Here is a 22,718-nt window from a genome sequence, read left to right as displayed (position 1 = left end):
AATTGCCCCCATTGATAAGGAAACGTGCTGGTACATCAGCCAGCACGCTTCCCAAACATCCCCCTGTACCCTCCATCCCCTCCTTTATTACCCCGCAATCTAACATTTGTGAAGTCCCGCGCCGTATGCTAGTCAGCCCCAAGTAGTCACGGTGGGCTGAACTAGTCAAGGTCCTGGGCGTAGTTACCCGGGTCCTGGGCGGCTTCCAGCGCTGTAATCACGCCTAGAGGGGCGTGATTTAAAGACCTGCGCTCCGCCGATGTCCTCTCTGGCTTGCGTTCCACGTCGGTGGCACCTGCGTTCCACGATGGCGGCGCAACGCTTCTTTCATACGCCACACATTGTTACGCCTGGAGTAGTGGATCCACTGGACCGTCACTAGCGATGGCACTAACCTCACCAGGGAGCGGAGTCTAAGGGGCCGCTGGTTTTCACCAGAGCCCGCCGCAAGGCGGGATGGACTTGCTGCTGAAGGCGACCCCCAGGTCGCTACCCCTGGCTTGGTTGCTAGTGGCGGCAGGCGAGGCGTGGCAGGAGCAGTAGGCAGGAGATAGTGCCGGCAGAGGACTGTAGACGTGACCGGCGGTGGCGGACAGGACTCAGGAACAATGGGAAGGCAGCGGGCAAGGAGTAGGGACAAGGACTGAAGACAGGAACAAGGGACAAGGACTAAGGTCAGGAACAACAGGGAGCTGGGCCAAACGCTATGGGAAGCATGTAGAGGCTCCAACACCTGTAGTGGGGCAGGGTTGGAATTTATAGGGAGTGATTGTGTGCAACACCAATTAGGGGCGGACTGGCCCTCTAAATCCGAGACAGCCGGCGTGCGCGCCCTAGGAGGCGGGGTCGCGCGCGCCGGCCGGCACAGACGGAGACAGGAGCGGGGCGAGGTAAGGCGCCCCCCGAGGCCGAACATGTAGCAGCGCCGGGTCCCTGCACAAGGACCCCGGCAGCTGCATGGGGCAGAGGGAGGTCGCGGCGGCGGCCCGGAGCACGGGCCGCCGCCGCGGCCGTGACACACATGCGCAGTACGGCTGGAGAAGACGCTGACGTACTGCGTGTGCGTGGTGTGCAGAAGAAGTCTGCGCGCTGCCGACGTGGAATGCAAGCCAGAGATGACGTCGGCGGAGAGCAGGTCTTTGAATCACACCCCTCTGGGCGTGATTACAGTGCTGGAAGCCGCCCAGGACCCGGGTAACTACGCCCAGGACAGTAACTAGTTCAGCCCACTGTGACTCCTTGGGGCTAATTAGCATACGGCGCGGGGTTTCACAAATGTAAGATTGCGGGGTAATAAAGCAAGGCACAGAGGGTACAGGGGGATGTTTTGGAGGCGTGCTGGCTGATGTACCAGCACACTTCCTTATCAATGGGGGCAATTTCGGCGTGATTGGTTCCCTTTAAGGCCATGTTCACACAACGTATTAATTTAGTTTACAACAGCTGTTCTTTTTACTGAAAAGAATGGCTGTTGGTAAAGAAATCAAAACATTTGCATTAATATCAATGCTACAACGGCTGTAGTGTACACACACAGTAAAAACTGCGGCCACAAAAAATAATGTACATGTCTATTTTCTACAGCTGCAGTTTTGCGAACAGCTGCCATAGAAAATAGTTGTTCAAGCAATGTAAAGTATGACTGCCAGCCATACTTTACATTGTGGTCAATGCTTAATTGGATTGCGGGCACACCCAAAGGTACCCGCACTCCAAATGAGATAAAGATAATGTTTCTGGAGCTGATATGGCAGTGTAGGCCGCAGGAACATGTAATACAGCGACCACAGTTTGCCGAATACAGCTGTATTGCAACATGTGAACATAGCCTAATCCAAGATGAGGAAAACCTTGCTCATTTATTCTTATTACAGACACTTTCTTCACAAAAAATTGAACACATCTCTAACTGTAGTACTTACCATTGTGCTACTTTGAAGATTGCAAAAATCACCATGATAGCTGTAATCAGACCAATGCTAACACAGACACAAGATCCATACATGCCTGTAAGAACAAACGAATATTAGAATTTCTGAATTTTGGGTTTCAAAGGGTTGCAAGGTTAATCCCCAAATAACTACATTTAAAGGAAAAAAAAAGGTTCTCCTGACAGAGGGTCTAATTCTGGTGACTGCTTTTCGATATGGATCTCTTAATCCATTGGTCTTTGGAGAGAGGAATATCGAAAAAGGTGGCTAAAGCGGCTACCTGGACCTTACTGTTACTACTGCTGAGCCCTTAATCCAGGGCCTCCTGAAGGAAGTCTAAAATTCTAGGAATATTTGGATTGTTCATATTTGGTTGTTTGAAACAGTACCAGGAAGGACATTTCTTCCATTATTTTAGATAAATGGAAGAGGTGGATAGCTCCCTACTCTAGAGAATATCAACCGCCCTATCTTCATCATTTTTGCAATTCCTCTTCAATAAGTATACTGAAAACTGAAATCTCTTGACATCGGAATAAAAGACAGAGCCCAGATTTAGGAGATCCCTCCTCTGCAGGAGATAATAAGCTCTGTCTATGGCAAGCTATTTCTGAACTGGAAACCATTTCTTATTTTGGCCAAAGAGGGATAGAAGAATAGCTTTGGTCGGGCTTCTGCTAATTTATCTCAAGACCTGAGAGATTAGAGAAGATGGAGTTAAGACATGTGCTAACTCCATCTCCCATTGTAGTGACAGAGCATCTATTCCCCAGGATCTGTCTGTTGTATTTAGGGAACAGAATAGAGTAACTTTAATGTTTTTTTCTCATGGCAACAAGTCAACCCAAGGAAGATCAAAATTTCTTACATTAATCTAAAAGATATCTTAACTAAAGGCGGTATTACATGGCCTGGACTGTGGTGTAAAAAAGCTAAATTGAGAGCTTACAGAGCTTATAACATAGCTTAATGATCATGGAGCATGGGGTATGGGAACACAGCTGGTGATGTATGTGCAGCCCCCTTTCCGTTAGTTAGCTATCAGCTGCACATCTTGAATTTTTTGACAGACTTAAAGTGTCACTGTCAATTTTTTTTTTTTTTTGCAGAAATCAATAGTACAGGCGATTTTAAGAAACTTTGTAATTGGGGTCATTAGCCGAAAAATGCATTTTTATCATGAAAAAGCAGTTTGAAGCTCTCTCCCCTGTCTTCATTGTTGTCTATGGAAGAGAGAAGATGAAGCTCCAAAACAGGACAACAAAAAGTTAATTTAAAGCTTTATAACAAGGGTCTCTCCTCTGATGTCACCGCTGACTTCTGAATAGAGCTTTCAGTCGGCTGCCTGTTGTGTAATCCTTTGTTCTCTGCTCTCTGCTGCTGACTAATCTCACTTGTCTCCCCCCCTCTCCCCTCTCCATTGCACAGACAGGACCCGTCTGATTGAGATTTCCTGATTCTGAGCAGTGAATGACAGAAAGGAGAGGAGGGGGGACCTGGGAAAAGGCATTTTAAATGAAGATAATGGCATATTTGCCTAATAAACCCAATTACAAAGTTTCTTAAAATTGCCTGGACTATTGAGTTCTGAAAAAAAAAAAAAAAAAAATGACAGTGACTCTTTAACCCCTAGATGACCCTGGGCATACCTGTACGTCCTGGGTCGCCTAGGGGTGTTCAGAGTGGGGCCGCCCGCCAGCCCTGCTCTAAAAGCGGGCATGGTCCGATCGCCGTGCCTGCTAATTACCATATCAGATGCAGCTGTCAAAGTTGACAGCTGCATCTGATGTCACAGCTGACCCTAGGTAAGCTACTATCTCTACCCCCACCATTGTGAATATCTTTGGAGGTGAGGATATTCCAAATAGAAGACATTCAAATTGAAAGTTGAGAACCCTTTTAACCCTGACTGCAAAGCTTAGCTATTTTTGGTACCCTGGGTGAATAGGTTTGTGAGACTAAGCATCCTTCAGGTGTATAGAGACCATAAAGGGCTCCCAAGGAATCAGGGGCTGATGGTGTTTGGAATTTTTGTTACAAAATCCATGTGTTTGAGAATAGTTTAGTAGTAATGCTGCCTTTCTTCCTTTGGAGTAACAGGAATCATTGCTCTTATGGTATTGAAATTCTGGACTGCCTTCTGGATCTAAAAAATTCTGCCAATCTGATCCCAATTCTGAGATCAAGAATCTGGTTGGGGTAAACCTCTAAACTCTACCTTGCAGCACGCTTTCACAATCTGAAGGACCCAAGGATTGGCTGTTACTGGCACATTCTTGATGGAATCTATCCTGATTTCTTATTAGGAAATCCAGATAGATATCCTGACACATAGGGTTCTACTTCTGAAGGGTGTCTGTCCTGGAAATTGGGTCAGGAAATAATAGAACCTGTCTTAATTTTTCTGGAATTCTGTCACGGAAGATGTCTATAGGAGCATCTGGAATTACAGATGCCTTCCTGATACGCATCCAAAATTACGGACACTACGATACATTTTTTTGCCTAATGAGGAAATACTGAAAGCACTCCTGATGGTTTTCTGGCCCTAAACACTAATTACTGTCAGGAAATACTAATGGTTTTCTGAAGCCTCCTGATCAGGATTTATTGACAGTAAAAAATGACACAGACATGTGAAGGGGGCTTTAGGTTTCTTATCAGAACCATAAGGTTCTATTGGGACGGATACCCTTCAGGATTTTTCCTGTAGGGTGTCCTTGATGGAAAATAGCTCTGGAAAATATAGGACATGTCCTATATTTGTCCAAAATTGGGGGTATACAGAGTTTTCGACAGCTCCAGATACAGATCTGGAATCAGTCTGGAATTCCAGATGCACTGTATGGCGGCCCAGGCGAGTTCATAACAAGCTATAGTAGTCTTGAGAAACATCACCTATTTTTAGTCTTCGTGATTTTTTAAGGCGCTCTTACACTCAGTACTAGTGACCATGGCTAGCGCTTGTGATTGTAATAATATAAGTGGGACCTGGATTTGAAAAAAAACTCTTCATGCAAGAACAGGGAGAAAAATAGCCATACTGCTGACAAATCCTCTTGGTAATATGTGTGTTCTCCAAATTGTATACAACATTATACAAAGTTTTCTTGCATTAGTAATTCTGCAAATCTTCATAAATAATGAATAAAATAATATTTAATAGACTAGAGTACCTGCACAGTTTGTTACTTGGTTTTGATGTGAACCATTGTCTTTTCCAGGTGATTTACTGCTTTCTATGGAAAAAGACATCACAGAACAATCAAGTTATTTCTCTTGTTTAATAAATTACTATACTGTATGAAGAACGGCTGAATATAGCTACTGAGGAAGACATCAGGAAGAACGCATTTAGTTTACACACAGCATTCTTGCTCAGTGTTTTGGTCAGTTTTGCAACCAAAACCAGAAGTGGATTGGAAACACAGGCCGTTGTTTTAAAATAACAGCAATTATTTGGAATTAAATGGTGGCCATCCACTCAATTTCAACAGTGTGTGAGCATAGCTTTTCTGTGTTTTCCACTCCTGGTTTAGATTGTTAAATACTGATCAAAAATACTGTGTGGGGACATAGCCTAAAGGTATTCTGCAAATACTGAACTCACTTCTTACTTTTTGTGCATTTTTTTATTGTTCTTTATTTTATCTTCTTTTCTCTTTTTAGATTTTATTGCAGAGTTGTAGTGAGTCACTATATTACATTACATAGTCAATGTACCAGCAGTAGTTGAAAGTCTCAATGGACCCCACTGTGCAAACTCCAAGGTGATACTTACAGACACTGCTTGAGCCTGTCTTCTGTTGAGTGGGAGTGTCTTTACTATTGTAGTACATGGGCTATAGAAATGTTGGTGCTACCTGTCTGATTCTCCCAACATGCTACTTGTCTAGATTTTTGTTTAGACCATTTTCAAAGTGAAAAAAAAAACTAAAAGTGTGGCGCAGACACATTAGTAATTCTAGGTCTCTATCTTTACATATTGGTAATATACCTTGATTTAAATATGTGAACAAGGTTATGATACTAGTTACTACTAGCACTCAGTGAAGCAATAGAAAGAGATAAAAGCTGAACTGTGATTGGTTGCTAAGGGCAGTTTACACCAGTTTGTTTTACACAGTTTGATAAGTCTTGATCTATACATTGTGTAGTTATTTTTGGTATATGCGGTAGCGATCCAGAGAGGACCACAAGGCCATGAGGATCTTCTTTTGGACCAGCGCTGGTGCCCAGGTAAGCCAGATTATCAGCATGCAAGTGTACTGGTTTGAGTTACACGTAAATGCACTTCTTTAAGATGAGGTGGTTTAATAAATGCAACACATTTCGGCCCGACAGTGAAAGAACGGGCCTTTCTTAAGCATGGACATTTCAAAACAGCCGTTTTAAAATAACGGCAATTATTTGCCATTAAATGGTGGCCATCCTCTAAAATTTCAACAGTGTGTGAACAGATCCTTTCTATGTTTTCAATCCACTTCTTGTTTTGGTGGCAAAATACTGAGCAAAAATACTGTGTGTGAACATAGCCTTAGCATGTTTTAATATGGACATGCTCTTATACACCTCTGTTGCTATGTTATTAGCTGTGTTAAACAGTTACTAGTAACGCTAGAATCAATGTATTGTCTTTAATGGTCGGACAACTGAAGAATACATATGGAATACGCTGTGTATAAGCTGAAATCTGTTGTGGATTCCGGAGTCTGGGTTCACACTGCTTTTTTGTCTCTGCTTCACTATTTTCAGTATGTTTAATCCTGTATTTTTATTTTTGCACTTTTGTTTTTCTTCTTCGTGTTTAAAAGGCTATAGTGCTTGCATTTTTTTTAACCAACAGACCCACATGGGGTCTTATTTTTTTCAACATCAATTGTACTTTGTATTTACATGCTTTATTTTTTTTAGTTTATTGACCTGAGAATCATCATCACAAATTTTTTAGTCTTCATGATTCTTAAAGGTGCTCTTACACCCAGTACTAGTGGCCATGGCTAGCGCTTGTAATTGTAATATAGGTGGGACCTGGACTTGATAAAACTTCTTCATGCAAGAACAGGGAGAAAAATAGCCACATACTACTGCTGACAAATCCCCTTGGCAATATGTGTGTTCTCCAAATTATATACAACATTATACAACGTTTTCTTGCTTTACTAATTCCGCAAATCTTCATAAATAATGAATAAAAAAATATTTAATAGACTAGAGTACCTGCACAATTTGTTACTTGGTTTTGATATGAACCATTGTCTTTTCCAAGTGATTTACTGCTTTCTATGGAAAAATACATCACTTGTTACAGAACAATCAAGTTATTTCTCTTGTTTAATAAATTACTATACTGTATGAAGAACGGCTGAATATAGCTACTGAGGAAGACATCAGGAAGAATGCATTTAGTTTACAGCTTCAGACTATGTTCCCACACAGCATTCTTGCTCAGTGTTTTGGTCAGTATTTTGCAACCAAAACCAGGAGTACAGTGGAAACACAGGCCGTTGTTTTAAAATAACAGCAATTTGCAATTAAATGGTGGCCATCCACTCAATTTCAACAGTGTGTGAGCATAGCTTTTCTGTGTTTTCAATTCTTTGCCGGTTTTGGTTGTAAAATACTGAGCAAAAATACTGTGTGGGGACATAGCCTAAAGGTATTCTGCAAATACTGAACTTACTCATCCCGACAGGCGGGGGTAAACCAATTAGGCAGGCTCTATACATAGATCACCGATAACACTGATCTATGCTATGCTATGACATCAATCAGTACATGCAATCTAATGAAAAGAAGTGTAAAAAAAAAAAAAAGTTTTTAAAAGTATATAAAAAACCCTTATAACCCCCCTCCCAGTAAAAGTTTAAAATAACCCCTTGCCCATTATACAAATAAAAATATTTAAAAATTAAATAAACATATTACATATTGTAGCGTGTAGAATTGTCCGATCTAATATATACTGTATCATTATTGTTCCCGCACGGTGAAAAAAACCACACTCCAGGATTGCTGAATTTAATAAATTATATATCAGAAAAAAATTTAATAAGATCAAAATTTTCTGTTACACCAATATGATATTAATAAAAACTTTAGAACATGGCACAAAAAATGACACCCCAACCAGCCCTGTAGGTGGAAAAATAAAAGCCCTATGGCTCTTAGAAGTAGAAGATGGGGCGGAACATTGTATTAATTTGACCCGGACATCTGTGCATCAAAGGGCTCTGTCTTGAAGGGGTTAACAGATAATGTAATTGTTATGTTTTGTGTTATTTTACAAGATAAAGTAATGTAACAATAAGGTATTGTTAGTTGTATACTCACTGTTAATACATCCATCAGATAACTTAATCCAGTCAACTCCTACGCTGGAAGCTTGGCACTTAAGTACTCCAAAGGCTCTAGTTTGGTCATGATCATCACATAGAAAGCTGCAATGAAGTTCTTGTCCAACTAGAAATGTTGATGCAGGCAAATCTAGTTTTGCATTCAATGCAGTTGGTGGAGGACCACAGTAACCTACAGAGAAAATAATGTGTGTAATGCACCAGGATAAGCTGTTGTTGGTTTATTGTGATTTATGGTCATTTGAGTGGCTTTTTATGTTCTATATGTAATTTCTGGCTTCATCATTATTCGGGTACCTGGTACATGTAGGGATGCTTGGTATTGTAGGAGCTCCTGTTAGAGTTCTTTTTTGTATGGCTGTGTTCAGTCTTTTTAAATGTTTTAATGCTTTGTAGTGTTTGTTATTTGTTTTCATAAAAAGGCTATGTTCCCACAACATCTTTTATGGCCATTTTACAGGCATCTTTTTTGAATGGTCCCAATTTATGCATAATACAGCCCTTCTTTTGCTTTAAAATAATGGCCATCCAAAAAGAAGGACAAAAAGGTGGCCAACAGATGGAATAATTGCAATAACATTTACAGCCATAATTATCAAAAAAACTGCCATATTTTGGCCTCAAAAAACGCTGTGTGAAAATACCCTTAGGGCCCTATTACACCAAAAGATGTCTGACAGATTATCTGACAGATTTTTTCAGCCAAAGTCAGAAACAGACTATTAACAGAGAACGGGTTGTAAAGATAAGACTAAGATTTTTCCTCTTTTCAAACCCATTTCTGGCTTTGGCTGAAAAAAAATCTGTAAAATAATCTGTCAGACATCTTTTGATGTAATAGGGCCTTAGGCTATGTTCCCACAGAGTATTTTTACTCAGTATTTTAACCAAAACTAACACTTTTAATATTAAGAGGATGGCCGCCATTTAATAGCAAATAATGGACATTATTTCAAAATAACAGCTGTTTTAAAATAACTGCAATTATTTGCCATTACATGGCATGTGTGAACATAGCCTTAGCATGTTTTAATATGCTCTTTAAGGTGCTCTTATGCACCTCTTTTGCTATGTTGTTTGCTGTGTTCAACAGTTACTAGTAACATTGGAATCAATGTAGTGTCTTTAGTGGCCAGACAACTGAAGAATACATTTATGGAATACTCTATATATAAGGTGAAATTTGTTGTGGAGTCTGGGTTCACACTGCTTTTTTGTCTCTATTTCAGTTTTGAGCATGTTTAACCCCTAGGCGACCCTGGACGTACAGTTACGCCATGGAAGTCTGTCACCAGACGACCCTGGACGTAACTATACGTCCTGGGTGTTTCTCCTGCTATGAAGCACGCTTCAGAGCGGAGCGCGCTTAGGAGGTGGGGGCCGGCTGCAGTGAGCAGCTTGCACCTCACCACTAATGACAAGCTGCAGCGATTGCGCTGCGCAGCGATTCCCTGTCACTTACCAATCGGGACCCCTGCAGTGTGACTGCGGGGGTCCCAATCGCTGTATCGGACCGCCGGAGGTCTCTTACCTTCCTCCATGCGGTCCGATAGGCGAACTGCTCACTGAGCCTGCACAGGCCTATGGCATAGCAATGATCAGTGTGTGTTATCAATCTAATGTCTGTACAAGTCCCCCAAAGGGACTTTGTGTGTAAGAAAAAAGTTAACACCAATACACTACCCCAAAGCCCCTCCCCCAATAAAAGTTTAAATCACCCCACTTTCCCATTATATAAATAAAACATATAAAAATAAATAAATAAACATATAATATACCGTAGCGTGCGTAATTAAAATATAACAAGAATCATTGCGAACGGCGATCACGAAAAAAAGGAAAAAAGTGCGCGGACATTATATATAAAAATTTTTTATAAAAAGTGATCAAAACGTGCGATCTTCACAAATATGGTATTAATAAAAACTAGAGATCATGGCGGAAAAATTAGAGAATCTGTGAAAACCTGCATATGGTTGTGTTCGGGCTGACCTATAGAATAATGATATCATGTCGCTTTTACCATATAGTGCATTACGTAGACACAGGAACCCCCCAAACGTTACCATATTGCATTCTTTTTTACGATTTCACCTATTTATATTATTACGCCATTACAAAGTACAACTACTCCTGTAAAAAACAAGCACTTACATGGCCCAGATAGAAAACTGAAAGTGCTAGAGCTCTTAGAAGGGGAGGAGGGAAAAACGAAAATACTAAGATCAAAATTTGTACGGTCCACTGGGTCATTTTGGGCCTGGTCCTCAAAGGGTTAATTCTGTATTTTTATTTTTGCACTTTTGTTTTCCCTCCTTGTGTTTAAAAGGCCATAGTGCTTGCATTTTTTCACTTACAGACCCACATAGGTCACATATGATGACATGTCAAAAGGTATTTTTCGTGACAGGTACGATTTACATAAGCCAGGAGATTTCTAGAAGTAACAAAAATATGACAACTAAAAATTCAAAGGGCAACATAACCAGGATATTAGTATAGATAGAAAGGATCTCAACATTGGCTAGGTAACAAAGTAGATAATTTAGTAGATAATAGTTTTAGATAAGGTTTTCCCCGTCTGCTCTTCTGCCTGTGGCACTTTTAAGCACAGCATGCTAAACATGCTAAACATACCTCATTCCTCCCTAAATGTCACAATAAAAATAGATATTATATTCTTTTATAATGATACGTGTTATTTGCCGTTAAATGACTTCCGTACAATAAAAATGGCTGGCATTTCAACAGTGTGTGAACATACTGTAGCCTAACACATTAAATAAATTCTAATCCACATTACTATTATAATTAATACCTTGTGGTGTAGTTCCATTCACAGTAGTTGAGATTTCACAGTCATTTGAATTTTTTCCAATCTCTGTATTTGTAGTTTTGTCACCATACTCTGATACAATAAAGGCATATAGTAAATAAAAATTCAATCTTTTATGTATTTTACATTTATTGTGGCTTCTTCGTTGCCCAGCATGTAAAATGTATATAAAATGGTTACAATGCTTTGAACTTTAATAGAAGGGTTTAAAGGGGTTGTCCGGCGAAAAAAAATTATTCACAGAATAACACACATTACAAAGTTATACAACTTTGTAATGTATGTTATGTCTGTGAATGGCCCCCTTCCCCGTGTCCCACCACCCCCACCCGTGTACCCGGAAGTGTGGTGCGCTATACATTACCTGTCGCGTGCCGACCACGGTCTCCGATCGTCAGCAGTGACGTCTTCTTCGGGAGCTTGGCGGATCTTCCCGAGTGCCGGCCGCCCTCTGCAGCGTCATCCGAAGCTCAGCCGCGATTGGCTGAGCATAACTGTGCTCAGCCAATCGCGGCTGAGCAGCTGATGACGTGGCCGCGTCATCAGCTGCTCAGCCGCGATTGGCTGAGCACAGTTATGCTCAGCCAATCGCGGCTGAGCTTCGGATGACGCTGCAGAGGGTGGCCGGCACTCGGGAAGATCCGACAAACTCCCGAAGAAGACGTCACTGCTGACGATCGGAGACCGTGGACGACACGACATGCGGTGAGTATAATGCACCACACTTCCGGGTCTAGCGTGGGTGGGGGGAAACACGGGGAAGGGGGCCATTCACAGACATAACATACATTACAAAGTTGTATAACTTTGTAATGTGTGTTATTCTGTGAATAATTTTTTTTCGCCGGACAACCCCTTTAAAGTGAATTAGCAGCAGTACATTCGCTTTAAGATTTTCACATGGATAGATTGGTGCCAGCACAGGGATTAGAATCAATAGAGCTGCATCATAAAGGGGCGGTGGTTTCCTCCCTCTGGAGGCGGCCCGCCTCTAGTGCTTCACCCCTGTCCGGTGCCCAGGAACAGAACGGCGCCGTAAGTGGGAACAGGGGTGCGGTTCGAAAAAAGGACCACAGCACCGGCTTCCCCACACAGGCACCAGTCTATCCATGTGAAAATCTTACAGCAAATGTACTAATGGTACATTCGTTTTAAAGCCAACCCAAAAATATGTAAAGAGCAAAAGTACAAGGCCATGCAGATGCAGAATTGCACCTATATCAGTAGGATCTGCTTGTAGGCAATTCCATAATCTGATCTGTGTACATGTTAGCAAGCTTGGTGCATAAGCTAGATTATTACCTAGGAAGTCTGAATTATTTTTTAGTATATACTTATATGGGAAAGTTTCCCTTTCTGTTTTCTATGGCCTGCTGAGGTAGACATATTAAGTCATGTACATTATAGTTTACTAAAAAAAAAAAAATTTTGAAAACACAACATTGGGTCCTACACCATATAGTCCAGTGTCTGCTTACACTTTTCGTACCACTTTTCGCTTTACATAGGCACAATTCTAAGTCATGTTAAACAGGTACAATAAACTGCTGTAGATCAGTAACAGGAATATGTCAATGAAGAAAACCAACGTAAAAATCAATAACTAATTAGCCAGATCCTGCTGCCAAGGGCATGTATAAATCAATCCACCAAATCCAAAAGCTGTACTATATGTTTCCTTTTCAAGTAGACAATGGGTTTGCAGTTGATCTCCTCAAGTGTTTAGTGCCAAAACGTGTTTTCTGGTTTTCAACTTTATAATAATACTTGTTTATTTGTATAGCGCACACAGATTCTGCATCGCTTCACCCAGGACTCCAGAGCTGCAAGGCTACAGTGCTAACCACTGAGCCACCGTAAGGGTGCCTTTACACCTACTGAATCCGCAGCACTGATTGGCTAAGCGGGACCGGAGCCAGGAGCCTGACATACAGCCGCGTCACCAGAGCAGGTAATGTATGTTCTTGCCGGTGGGCTGTGGGGCTGAGGGCATGAATGGGACTGGATCTGCAGCGGATCTCTCTGCAAATCCGCAGCGTGAAATCCGATGCGGATCTGGTAGGTGTGAAGGCACCCTAAAAAAGGAAACATAATATGGTACAGATTTTGGATTTGGTGGATTGATTCCTACTCGTGGAATCTGTACCTGGCAAGTAAGGCTGAATTCACACATCCCGTAAATTACGTCCCCGGTCATGGAATGTTTCCCTGTCCGGCATCATGTATCTTCATCATGCCGGCAGCAGGGAAGTTCCTTGAATCTTTGCACCAGGTCACGGAACGGCCGGTCTCAGAAAAAATTATCCCTGCAGTACCGGCCGGATGATCTTTAGCGCCGCTGAGCACGAATGCGCCTGCATCCGAACTCCCCACTGCACACAATGGAGCATGCGGTCCACAGTGTGCACTGACAGGGTTTTCTTCGGCTGCTATTCATTGAATAGCGGCCGCAGAGAACTGACATGTCAGTTTCTCGCGGTGCCGCTAGGGATCTTGGCCGGAATGTATACATTCCGGGCGGGATTCCCTCAGCCCGCAGCACAACGTAAGTTCCGTACTAATCGTGGCCATTGCAACAACAGCCGCGATTACTGCAGAACTTACTTTGTGTTAACATGACCTAAGCCAGCATTTTTATTAGTGATCTTCTTAACTGCACTATGCAAACTGCTTATCCGGAACTGATAACTTACTGTGACAATTGCAGGTTTTTGATATCCACATATAAACTCCACTCAAATTCTCACATTCGTACTTTAATGTGGACATAATGCCAGCAAAGTGGTCTTCATAACATTTGTATTTCAATGTTGTACCAACCAGAAGATTTTTGGCAGTGAGGTCAGTCACACTTGAATCTGAGGGATAGGAACATGTTCCTGTTTAAAAAGAAAGACAGAAATACATGTATTCATACATCTTTGGTCAATATCATTTTTACAAATATTAATATTTTTTTTCTTTTACACCTATTTACAGATAAGGTGAATTTTATAATTGATAGAATACCTACCTGCCATTCTAAGTCAATTTTTAGAATAGGACATTGTGTGGACTAGTAAAAGTATTTATGACCAACTGTACTGTATACAGTATGTTAACACTTGGGTAAAAGTATAAAACCCTTTTATAAGGTTACCTTTGTTGACCTGAAGAACATGTAACTATATTATAGGCATAGAAGACTGCAGCTCTTCTTAATGAAAAAAATCTTAAATATTTATTGATCCAATGTGAAAAAACAGCAATGTTCCAACCTTTCTATCCCTGCTTTCTCAATCATATGTAATATAATGCATCATACATTATTCAATGCTTCTTTCCTCTGTACACTCCATTTTGCCCATAGTCACCCTGCCAGAATACCAGGTTTTGACATGTACTCTTTTATGAGACCTGGCTGCACAGTACTAAGGAGCTTTGAAATAAGATTTTGGTGTAGAATCTATTAAAGTGACTCTGTACCCACAATCTGACCCCTCCAAACCGCTTGTACCTTCGGATAGCTGCTTTTAATCTAAGATCTGTCCTGCAGTCCGTTTGGCAGGTGATGCAGTTATTGTTAAAAAAAAAAAACTTTTTAACTGGCAGCCCATGCCCTACAGGAGTATCTGTGCCCTAACTTTGCACCACCCCACCATCCCTCCTCTTCGCCCTCCTCATCATTAGGAATGCTCCAGGCACATTGTCTACTATTCCCCACTATTCCCAATAACTGCATCACCTGCCAAACGGACCGCAGGACAGATCTTGGATTAAAAGCAGCTATCCGAAGGTACAAGTGGTTTGGGGGGGGGGGGGGGTCAGATTGTGGGTACAGAGTCGCTTGAAGCTTGCCGTCTCATACTCTAGTCCTAACTAATCACCTGTTAGCGCATTGGAAAAAAATAAATAAATCCAGGTGCATCTGAGCTACCCACAAGCTGTCACTGAAATACCTCAGTGCAGACCTGGCATAGATTTCAGCTATAATTTCTTCATGAATTCAAGCAAAGAATGTATTTAGAGATGAGCGAATCGCTCATCTAAAATAAGCCAAGCGCTTCATTGATCAGTGCTCCACCCATCAAGACGGTTGGCTGTCAGCGCTGCTCCGCTCCCTGCCATTCCTCCCAGGATGCCGGGAAACGTTGGATCCAATCCTTTAAAACTTCTCCCAATTTCTCAGGTTTGGATACAGCTTTTTCCTAGCATCCGGGTGGAGCATCAGGGAGCGGAGCAGTGCTGACAGCCAGTTGACTGTGATAAATGTGGCTTTCTACCTTCCCACCCCCTTGGAGAGGATGGTGCAGACCTTACAAAAAGTTGCAAATTTGTACATAAACACCTTTTGTTTACACAAAACTTTGTGACTTTGTGCAGGGTCTGCTTCAGACACAGCCTTGAATTTTCCCCTCTGTGTTTAACAGACTATGGGGGATATTTTCTAAGGAGTCTAATTTGTGCAACTCTTCTAATGAAGATTGGTGTATAATTTGTTCCAAAATCTTGCGACTGATTTATTAAAATGTAGCACTGCCATTGTCGCAAAAAAAGTTAAAAAGTCACAAACATTTTCAACTGGTACTGACCAGATGTAGGCTTGCACATGTTTGTGTGACTTTTCAAGAAGTCACAAATGATAAATATGGCCCTAATCCTTAATTATGCAAACTTTTGGGTGAATACTCAAAACAGGCAGATTAAAAAAAAGTTGCATCTAAAAAATATTCACCTGTCCAATACTGGTTCTTAAATAGAACTTGATGCTTTTTACATATCCATCATGTTTTGGTTGAAAACTAATTAAATCATCATTTTTTGAAGTTTACATTTTTGCCCCATTTAAGCCACACCCTCTTTTATACAAAATCACACCCACTTGTTTAAAGCTCCACCTATCTGTTAAACAGAGGGCAAAATTATTTTTTTGTTGGAAAAAAAATATGATAAACAACAGATTTTGCACCAAATTAGGCAAATAATAAAAAAAATGACCTCCTCCTTAAGTTGCAGAATTGAGTTTTGTATTCTAATTTCACCCCATTCTCCAACATTCTTTTGGTTTTACATTACACTTTATAGTGAAATAAAGGATGCCAATTAAAGATATAATTAGCCCTGCAAAAAAACAAGCTCAACTGAGAAATCTGAGGTAGAAAAACAAAAACAAAAAAGGTTGTTAGACAAGAAAAATTCCTGAAAATTTTGCTTGTAAAACTAGAAGTTTTTTGGACCTCAAAATTCACTATGGGAGTTGATTTATCAATCCTTGTGCAGAGGTACAATGGGGCAGTTTATCAATCTGATTCCTTTCCTTTTTAATAAAGCAATCTGGTTGCTATAGACAACTATACCACTGTTCCTTTGCACAAGGGTTAATAAATATCCCTCTATGTGAGCATAGCCTGTGCAGCAGCATGGTTGTCACCAAGAGAACTGTGCAGCTTTAGAAGTGTAAACAGAAACCTGTGGCTTGAGAAATAACTAAGAAGCAGTAAACCACAATCTAACCGCTGGAAGACACAGACGATTTATTAATGGTTTGTGAGACAAAACAACCATGAGAGACTACCATCACTTTCTCTACAACATAGTGTAACCTTTTTCCCCCTTACCTATGTTTTTACTTTATCAGTTAATTGGCGCAACCATTGACCTTTTGGTGTTTTTTTTAATCTTTCACACATTATGAAATATAAAATTAAAATTAGAAAAATAAATATAAAAACCTTGTTTTGTTTTCAAAATGACATTCTATGAAATGTGTAGTTTGCAAAATAGCAGTTCCCATTTGTGTGTGTGTGTGTGTGGGGGGGGGCACTGCAAAGGCACATGGTCCCCAAAAATGGCGATTCAAGCAAAATATGTGCTAAATGTTCAAAATGGCCCTTCCTTCCCTCGGAGCTCTGCTGTATGCCCAAACAGCAGCTTGTGACCATATATGAGATACTGCTGGATTCATAAGAAATTGTGTAACAATTTTTGGGTGATTATTCTCTTGTTTTATTTGGAAAATATAAGCTGAAACTAAATAATATTGGAAAATGTTTAAGGTATATTTTTTACTTCTAACACATTCTGTGAAACATCTGTTGTAGTAAAAAGTTCAGTACCGCTCAATATGAATTCCTTGAAGGGTATAGTTTTCAAAATGGCGGGGGGGGGGGATTGTTATGTTTTGGCACTTCAACACTTGCAAACTCAACATGGTGCATGAAAAAGGCCCCAAAATTTACAGGGTGGTTCTTTATTTCTGGGGCCTGTGTGTGTGTCAAGTAGCACACTAGGGCTACACATGGGATATTTCTAAAAACTACACATTTATGGTATTATAAAAATTAGTACAAAAAAGTTCCTCCAAAATTTACCTCCGTTTACCTTTAATACCTGTAAACCTTTGAGGGGTGCACTTTTTCTAATGAGGTGCTTTTTGCTTTGTTTCTAACATACGGACCTCTTAAATCAACTTCAGAAATGAACTGGTCTCTTAAAAAATGAATTTTTGGAAATTTTCTGGAAAATTTGTTATGTAGAGGCACATAAATCCTGTGTGCACCGTAGCCTCTCCATGCTCCAGAGCTGGTGTAGATTTCACTGACATTTTTCCTGTAGAAAAATTTAAAATGTGGCACATTCAGAGACTGTGCCCCCACTGCGTGCATCAGCATTTCCTGTTATGACCCCTCCTCGCCCCTCTGGCACAAGAAGCGTAGAAGGGCCCGATGCAAAAAAAATAAAGTCAAAACAAGTGTTTGGGAATATACTTTCATGCTTTGGGTACTTCTGTGCCACAAAATGGCATCTCTGCCAGAGAATACATGTCCCCCAATATGTCTACTCTGTCAGCATTATTTGGTATAGGTCATTTTATATTTTAGGATGTTATAATCCAAGATCTGTCCTGGGGTCCGTTCGGCAGGTGATGCAGTTATTGTCCTAAAAAACAACTTTTAAACTTGCAGCCCTGTCTCAAACTGCCGTGGCCTAGAGTATCTGTGCCATAACTTTGCACCACCCCTTCGTCCCTCTTCATCAATAGGAATGCCACTGGCAGGATTTTTCCTATTCCACTGCAGTGAATACTGCACAGGTGCCTAAACGATCCAGCCCATGTGCAGTGTTCTCACAGCTGATGAATAGGAGAATACCTGGCTGGAGCATTCCTAATCATGAAGAGGGCGGGTAGGAGGGATGGAGAGGTTGTGCCAGCCTAATGCCAAATGGACCCAAGGACAGATCTTGGAATAAAAGCAGCTATCTGAAGGTACAAGCGGTTTGGGGTGGGCAGATTGTGGGTACAGAGTCACTTAAAAAGTATAGCAGCACATTTTCAAATTTCACATACAGTAACTGTGGTGACAGCCAAGTACACTAAGACCTTATGCACACGTTCAGTATTTTTTTCATGTCTGTAGATTCCTCCCGCTATCCACCCGTACAATCCACTAAGAATTACGGATTGGGCATCTGTAGTGCATCTGAATTTCTGTAAAACCTTTTTTTAGAAACACAATGTAAGGATTGTACCTTTGCAGAGCATGATGCACCCCTCAGCTCGTGCTGTGCGGCCGAGAAGGCGCTGATTTTCTTGTATTCTGTTTCTGTGTTTCGTTTTACAGTGTCTGAACACTGGTTTATATGCTCACTTGGTTTGGTGAACAAACCCGACTTCACCTGCTGATTTCTGTCTGGCCATGTCATGGTTAATCTGTGTTTTGGTTCTGCTGGGACTGACAGGTCTTCCTGCCAGTGGATTTAATTTGTTCTCAGGTGTCTGTGCTTGGAGATCAGTAGAATGGTCCAATTATGTTCTGGATCAGAGCCCTGGCCTCCTATATAACCAACCCCAGTCTGTGTACTTATTGCTGGTTATTGGCTTTGTCTCTGTCTGCTTGTGTCTTCTGTTCTTTGCTTCTCCTGATCTTTGCCTTGAATCTTTTTACCTCCCTTGCTTGCAGCCCGGACTGTTTACTATTCTTTATTGTGTTTGTTTGTCTGTCTTGTCCTGTGTGCACCTATGTGCAGGGACCGCCTTCGTAGTTGTCCACGGCTGCCTAGGGACGTTTGAGGCAAGTAGGTAGGGACAGTTGGTGGGTTCAGCGTCAGGGCTCACTGTCTTGTCTTGTCCCTGCCGTCCGGTGCCTGAAACACAACCTTTCAGAATGTGACTAATGACTTAGTTGAGTAGAGAAATACGGATCGGTAGATTAACCCCTTAAGGACGGAGCCAATTTTCATTTTTGCGTTTTAGTTTTTTCCTCCTTGTGTTTAAAAGGCCATAGCACTTGCATTTTTCCACCTAGAGACCCACATGAGCCCTTATTTTTTGCGTCACTAGTTGTACTTTGCAATGACAGGCTAAATTTTTGCATAAAGTACACTGCGAAACCAGCAAAAAATTCAATGTGTGGTGAAATTGAACAAAAAAACACTTTTTTTAGGGTTTTTTTGTTTTTACGCCATTCGCCCTGGGGTAAAACTGACTGGTTATGCATGTTCCTCAAGTCGTTATGATTAAAACGATATATAACATGTATAACTTTTCTTTTATTTCATGGCCTGTAAAAAATTCAAACCATTGTTAACAAATATATGTTCCTTAAAATCGCTCCATTCCAGGCTTATAGCGCTTTTATCCTTTGGTCTATGGGTTTGTGTGGTGTCATTTCTTGCGCTATGATGTTTACTTTCTATCCGTACCTTGATTACCCATACGACTTTTTGATCGCTTTTTATTACATTTTTTGATTTGATGCACAATTTTGCACTTTGGGATTTTTTTGCGCTTACGCCATTTACCGTATAAGATCAGGAATGTGATTAATTAATATTTCGGGTGATTACGCACGCGGCGATACCAAACATGTTTATTTATTTATTTACTTTTATTAAAAACATGGGGAAAGGGGGGTGATTCTGACTTTTATTAGGGGAGGGGGCTTTTTACTAATAACAAAACTTTTTTTTTTTTTACAATTATACTAGAAGCCCCCATGGGGGACTTCTAGTATAAGTATACTGATCTCTCATTGAGATCTTTGCTGTATAGTTATACAGCAAAGATCAATGAGATCGGCACTCTGATGCTTTCGGCTGCTGCAGCCGAAAGCATCCGAGTGCCGAGCCGGGATCAGCGCCATTTTGGCGGAGACCCCGGCCGGCACCAGTCACGGAGATCACTCCTCCGGGACAATGTCCAGGAGGAGCAATCTCCACCACTAGACACCAGGAAGTGCTGCGACCGGTAATCGGATGCAGCTGTCAACATTGACAGCTGCATCTGATGACTGTATTAGCGGGCACGGCGATCGGACAGCGCCCACTAATACCGTACGTCATGTGCCTGCAAGAAGTGTTCAGAGTGGGGCCGTGGTCCCGGGTGCCGCTTGTAGCCTGGGACCGCGGCCCCGCTCTGAACACGTCTTGCGGGCACATGACGTACTGGTACGTCATGCGTCCTTAAGAGGTTAAGGGACATGTGCATAAGACCTAACAAAAGCGAGGATCACGTACACTAACAAGGGCGACAATACACTAACATAACCAATAGGAAAAACAGAGATATCAGCTCACCCCAATTTGCTGTATTCAGCAGAATGCCTGTGGTTGCGTTCTGAAGCTCGTGAGAGAATCGCGGGCCACAACCCATGTGAAATCAAAAAAGTTCAAAGTTTTTGGATTTCACACTAACATAGCCACATTCAGGTACAGCAACAGGGGACAGGGATGACTATCAGGTACAGTAACAGGGGTTACTATAGATACTGTATTGGGGCATAGGGGAGGTACAGCAACAGGGTACAGGGATGATGATCAGGTACAGCAACTGGGATAACAATTCGAAACAGCACCAAAGTACGAGATGACAATCAGAGTAGAAAGGGGTTTCATTTGTTTTGTACCACAGGGCTGTTTTTTTCCTAGCTCTAAGCTCCTCCCTGGCTGCTTGCTGAAACCTGTCACCATTCACTGGCATCCCTTAAATTAAAAATTTCACGTGGTAACAGTTTAACTCATTCATGTACATGTATGTGGCATTACGCTAACGCAGGGGCGTAGCTAGGGGTTAAGTCTGGGGGGGGGGGGGCGAGTGAGTCTCAGTGGGCCCCCAACCAATTATGTTACCCATAGGGAACCTCAGTAGATGACAATGCTTCATAAAGGGTATTTCCTACTACATTATTTATAGTGAACAGGGACTGCAAACTGTGGAATATACTTTCTACATTTCACATAAATAACTATATAAAACTTAAAGGGGTTATCCGGCATTGCAAAAACATAGCTGCCTTTTTCCAAATACCACAATAAACACTGGTTTTGTTTTCTAATTGGCCATCCATCCATTCTTCTATCTCTTTATCCCATATCTTCTGTGTAATATCTATTGGGCAGCATGAGGACTACACCATAGCTGATGGTCAATGACCAAATATGCAACATCCAAAGGGTATACCCAATATTAATAGAGTAAATGTATAGTACAAATCCTGGGTAATAACAATAAATAGTCCCATGCAGTTCAAGGCAACTATACTAAATAACCTATAAACAAAAAAGCCAGACTACTGCAACATAACTAAATAGAATAACTACTTAACTAATTCATAGAAACAATACATGACAATACATTAAAAATGTAGGAGAAATCAGCCCCAATAATCATGGTGTACATTATGCCTCCGTGTAGTATTTAGACCCAATTTTAGCCCTCATATCTTTTGCAGGGTCCCGCTATGTTCTCATATAGTAAAAAGGCCACCATCTATACGCTACATAGTAGACTATCTCCCCTCGTACCTCCATATGGGAGAAAGACCCTCCCTGTGCACCCCCATATAGTAGTCAGGCCCCCCTGTACCTTCATATTGAAGTTCAGCTTCTCTGTGCATCCATATAGTAGTTAGACCTTCTGTGCCCCAATATAATTATTATTTCCCTCTGTTTCCATGTAGTAGTAGTTAGGGCCCTCTGTGCCCTCATATAGAAGTTAGACCCCCCCCCCCCCCAGGTCATCTATCTAGTATTTAGACCTCTCTGTGTAGGAAACCCCCCCCCCCCCCCCCACCTCCAAAATGTAGTATCCTCCATGTAGGCATCCCCTCCAGCACTATCTCATGTAGGTAATCTCCCTGGTATGTATTCCCCCTGGTAATCCTCCTGGTAGGCACCAACACCACTGTGAGTAGACTGTACCCCCTAATTAGCCAGCACATCCCATTCCCTAACCTCCATAGATAACATGCTTCCCAAGAATTAGCCCCACCCACCCCCATAGATCGCATCCTTCCCAGGAGTTAGCCCCACCCACCAACATAGGTCTCCTCCTCTATAACTAAGGGAGAAAAAAGACATACCTGCTGTGCGGTTGCAGCACTGTAGTCTTCTGATGTCAACTCTCTCCCTGCTCTGTAAGCGCAATAGTGACATCACTCATGTCCCATAGCTCTAAGGGAGGAAACGGCCTCTTGTGGACACAACAGTGAATGGCAGGGTGGAGAGCCAATGCTCTCCTTGCCTTGTCAATCACCCTGCTGCGTTCAACTATATGTTCTTCTCGCATACAAGTGCATACAGCTAAATGGTCAGACACAACATTCGATAGCCATGCGG

At 41.6% G+C, this 22,718-nt stretch overlaps 1 protein-coding gene across 1 annotated transcript in view; it reads right to left on the bottom strand.

Moving 5' to 3' along the window:
- Nucleotides 1-22,718, bottom strand: part of LOC138776916 (uncharacterized) — a 35,740-nt gene that overhangs the window by 3,188 nt on the left and 9,834 nt on the right. Inside the window, exons 3-8 of the mRNA XM_069956206.1 lie at nt 13,817-14,002; nt 11,106-11,195; nt 8,265-8,459; nt 7,152-7,214; nt 5,108-5,170; nt 1,923-2,007 (exon numbers count right to left, since the gene is read on the bottom strand). Coding sequence (XP_069812307.1) covers nt 1,923-2,007; nt 5,108-5,170; nt 7,152-7,214; nt 8,265-8,459; nt 11,106-11,195; nt 13,817-14,002 — 682 coding nt within the window. The remainder of the gene's footprint in view (nt 1-1,922; nt 2,008-5,107; nt 5,171-7,151; nt 7,215-8,264; nt 8,460-11,105; nt 11,196-13,816; nt 14,003-22,718) is intronic.

This window comes from Dendropsophus ebraccatus, chromosome 1 (assembly GCF_027789765.1).
Source record: "Dendropsophus ebraccatus isolate aDenEbr1 chromosome 1, aDenEbr1.pat, whole genome shotgun sequence".
NCBI lineage: Eukaryota > Metazoa > Chordata > Amphibia > Anura > Hylidae > Dendropsophus > Dendropsophus ebraccatus.
The sequence above is the reverse complement of the archived record's forward strand: the minus strand, read 5'-3'. Positions and strand labels throughout refer to the sequence as shown.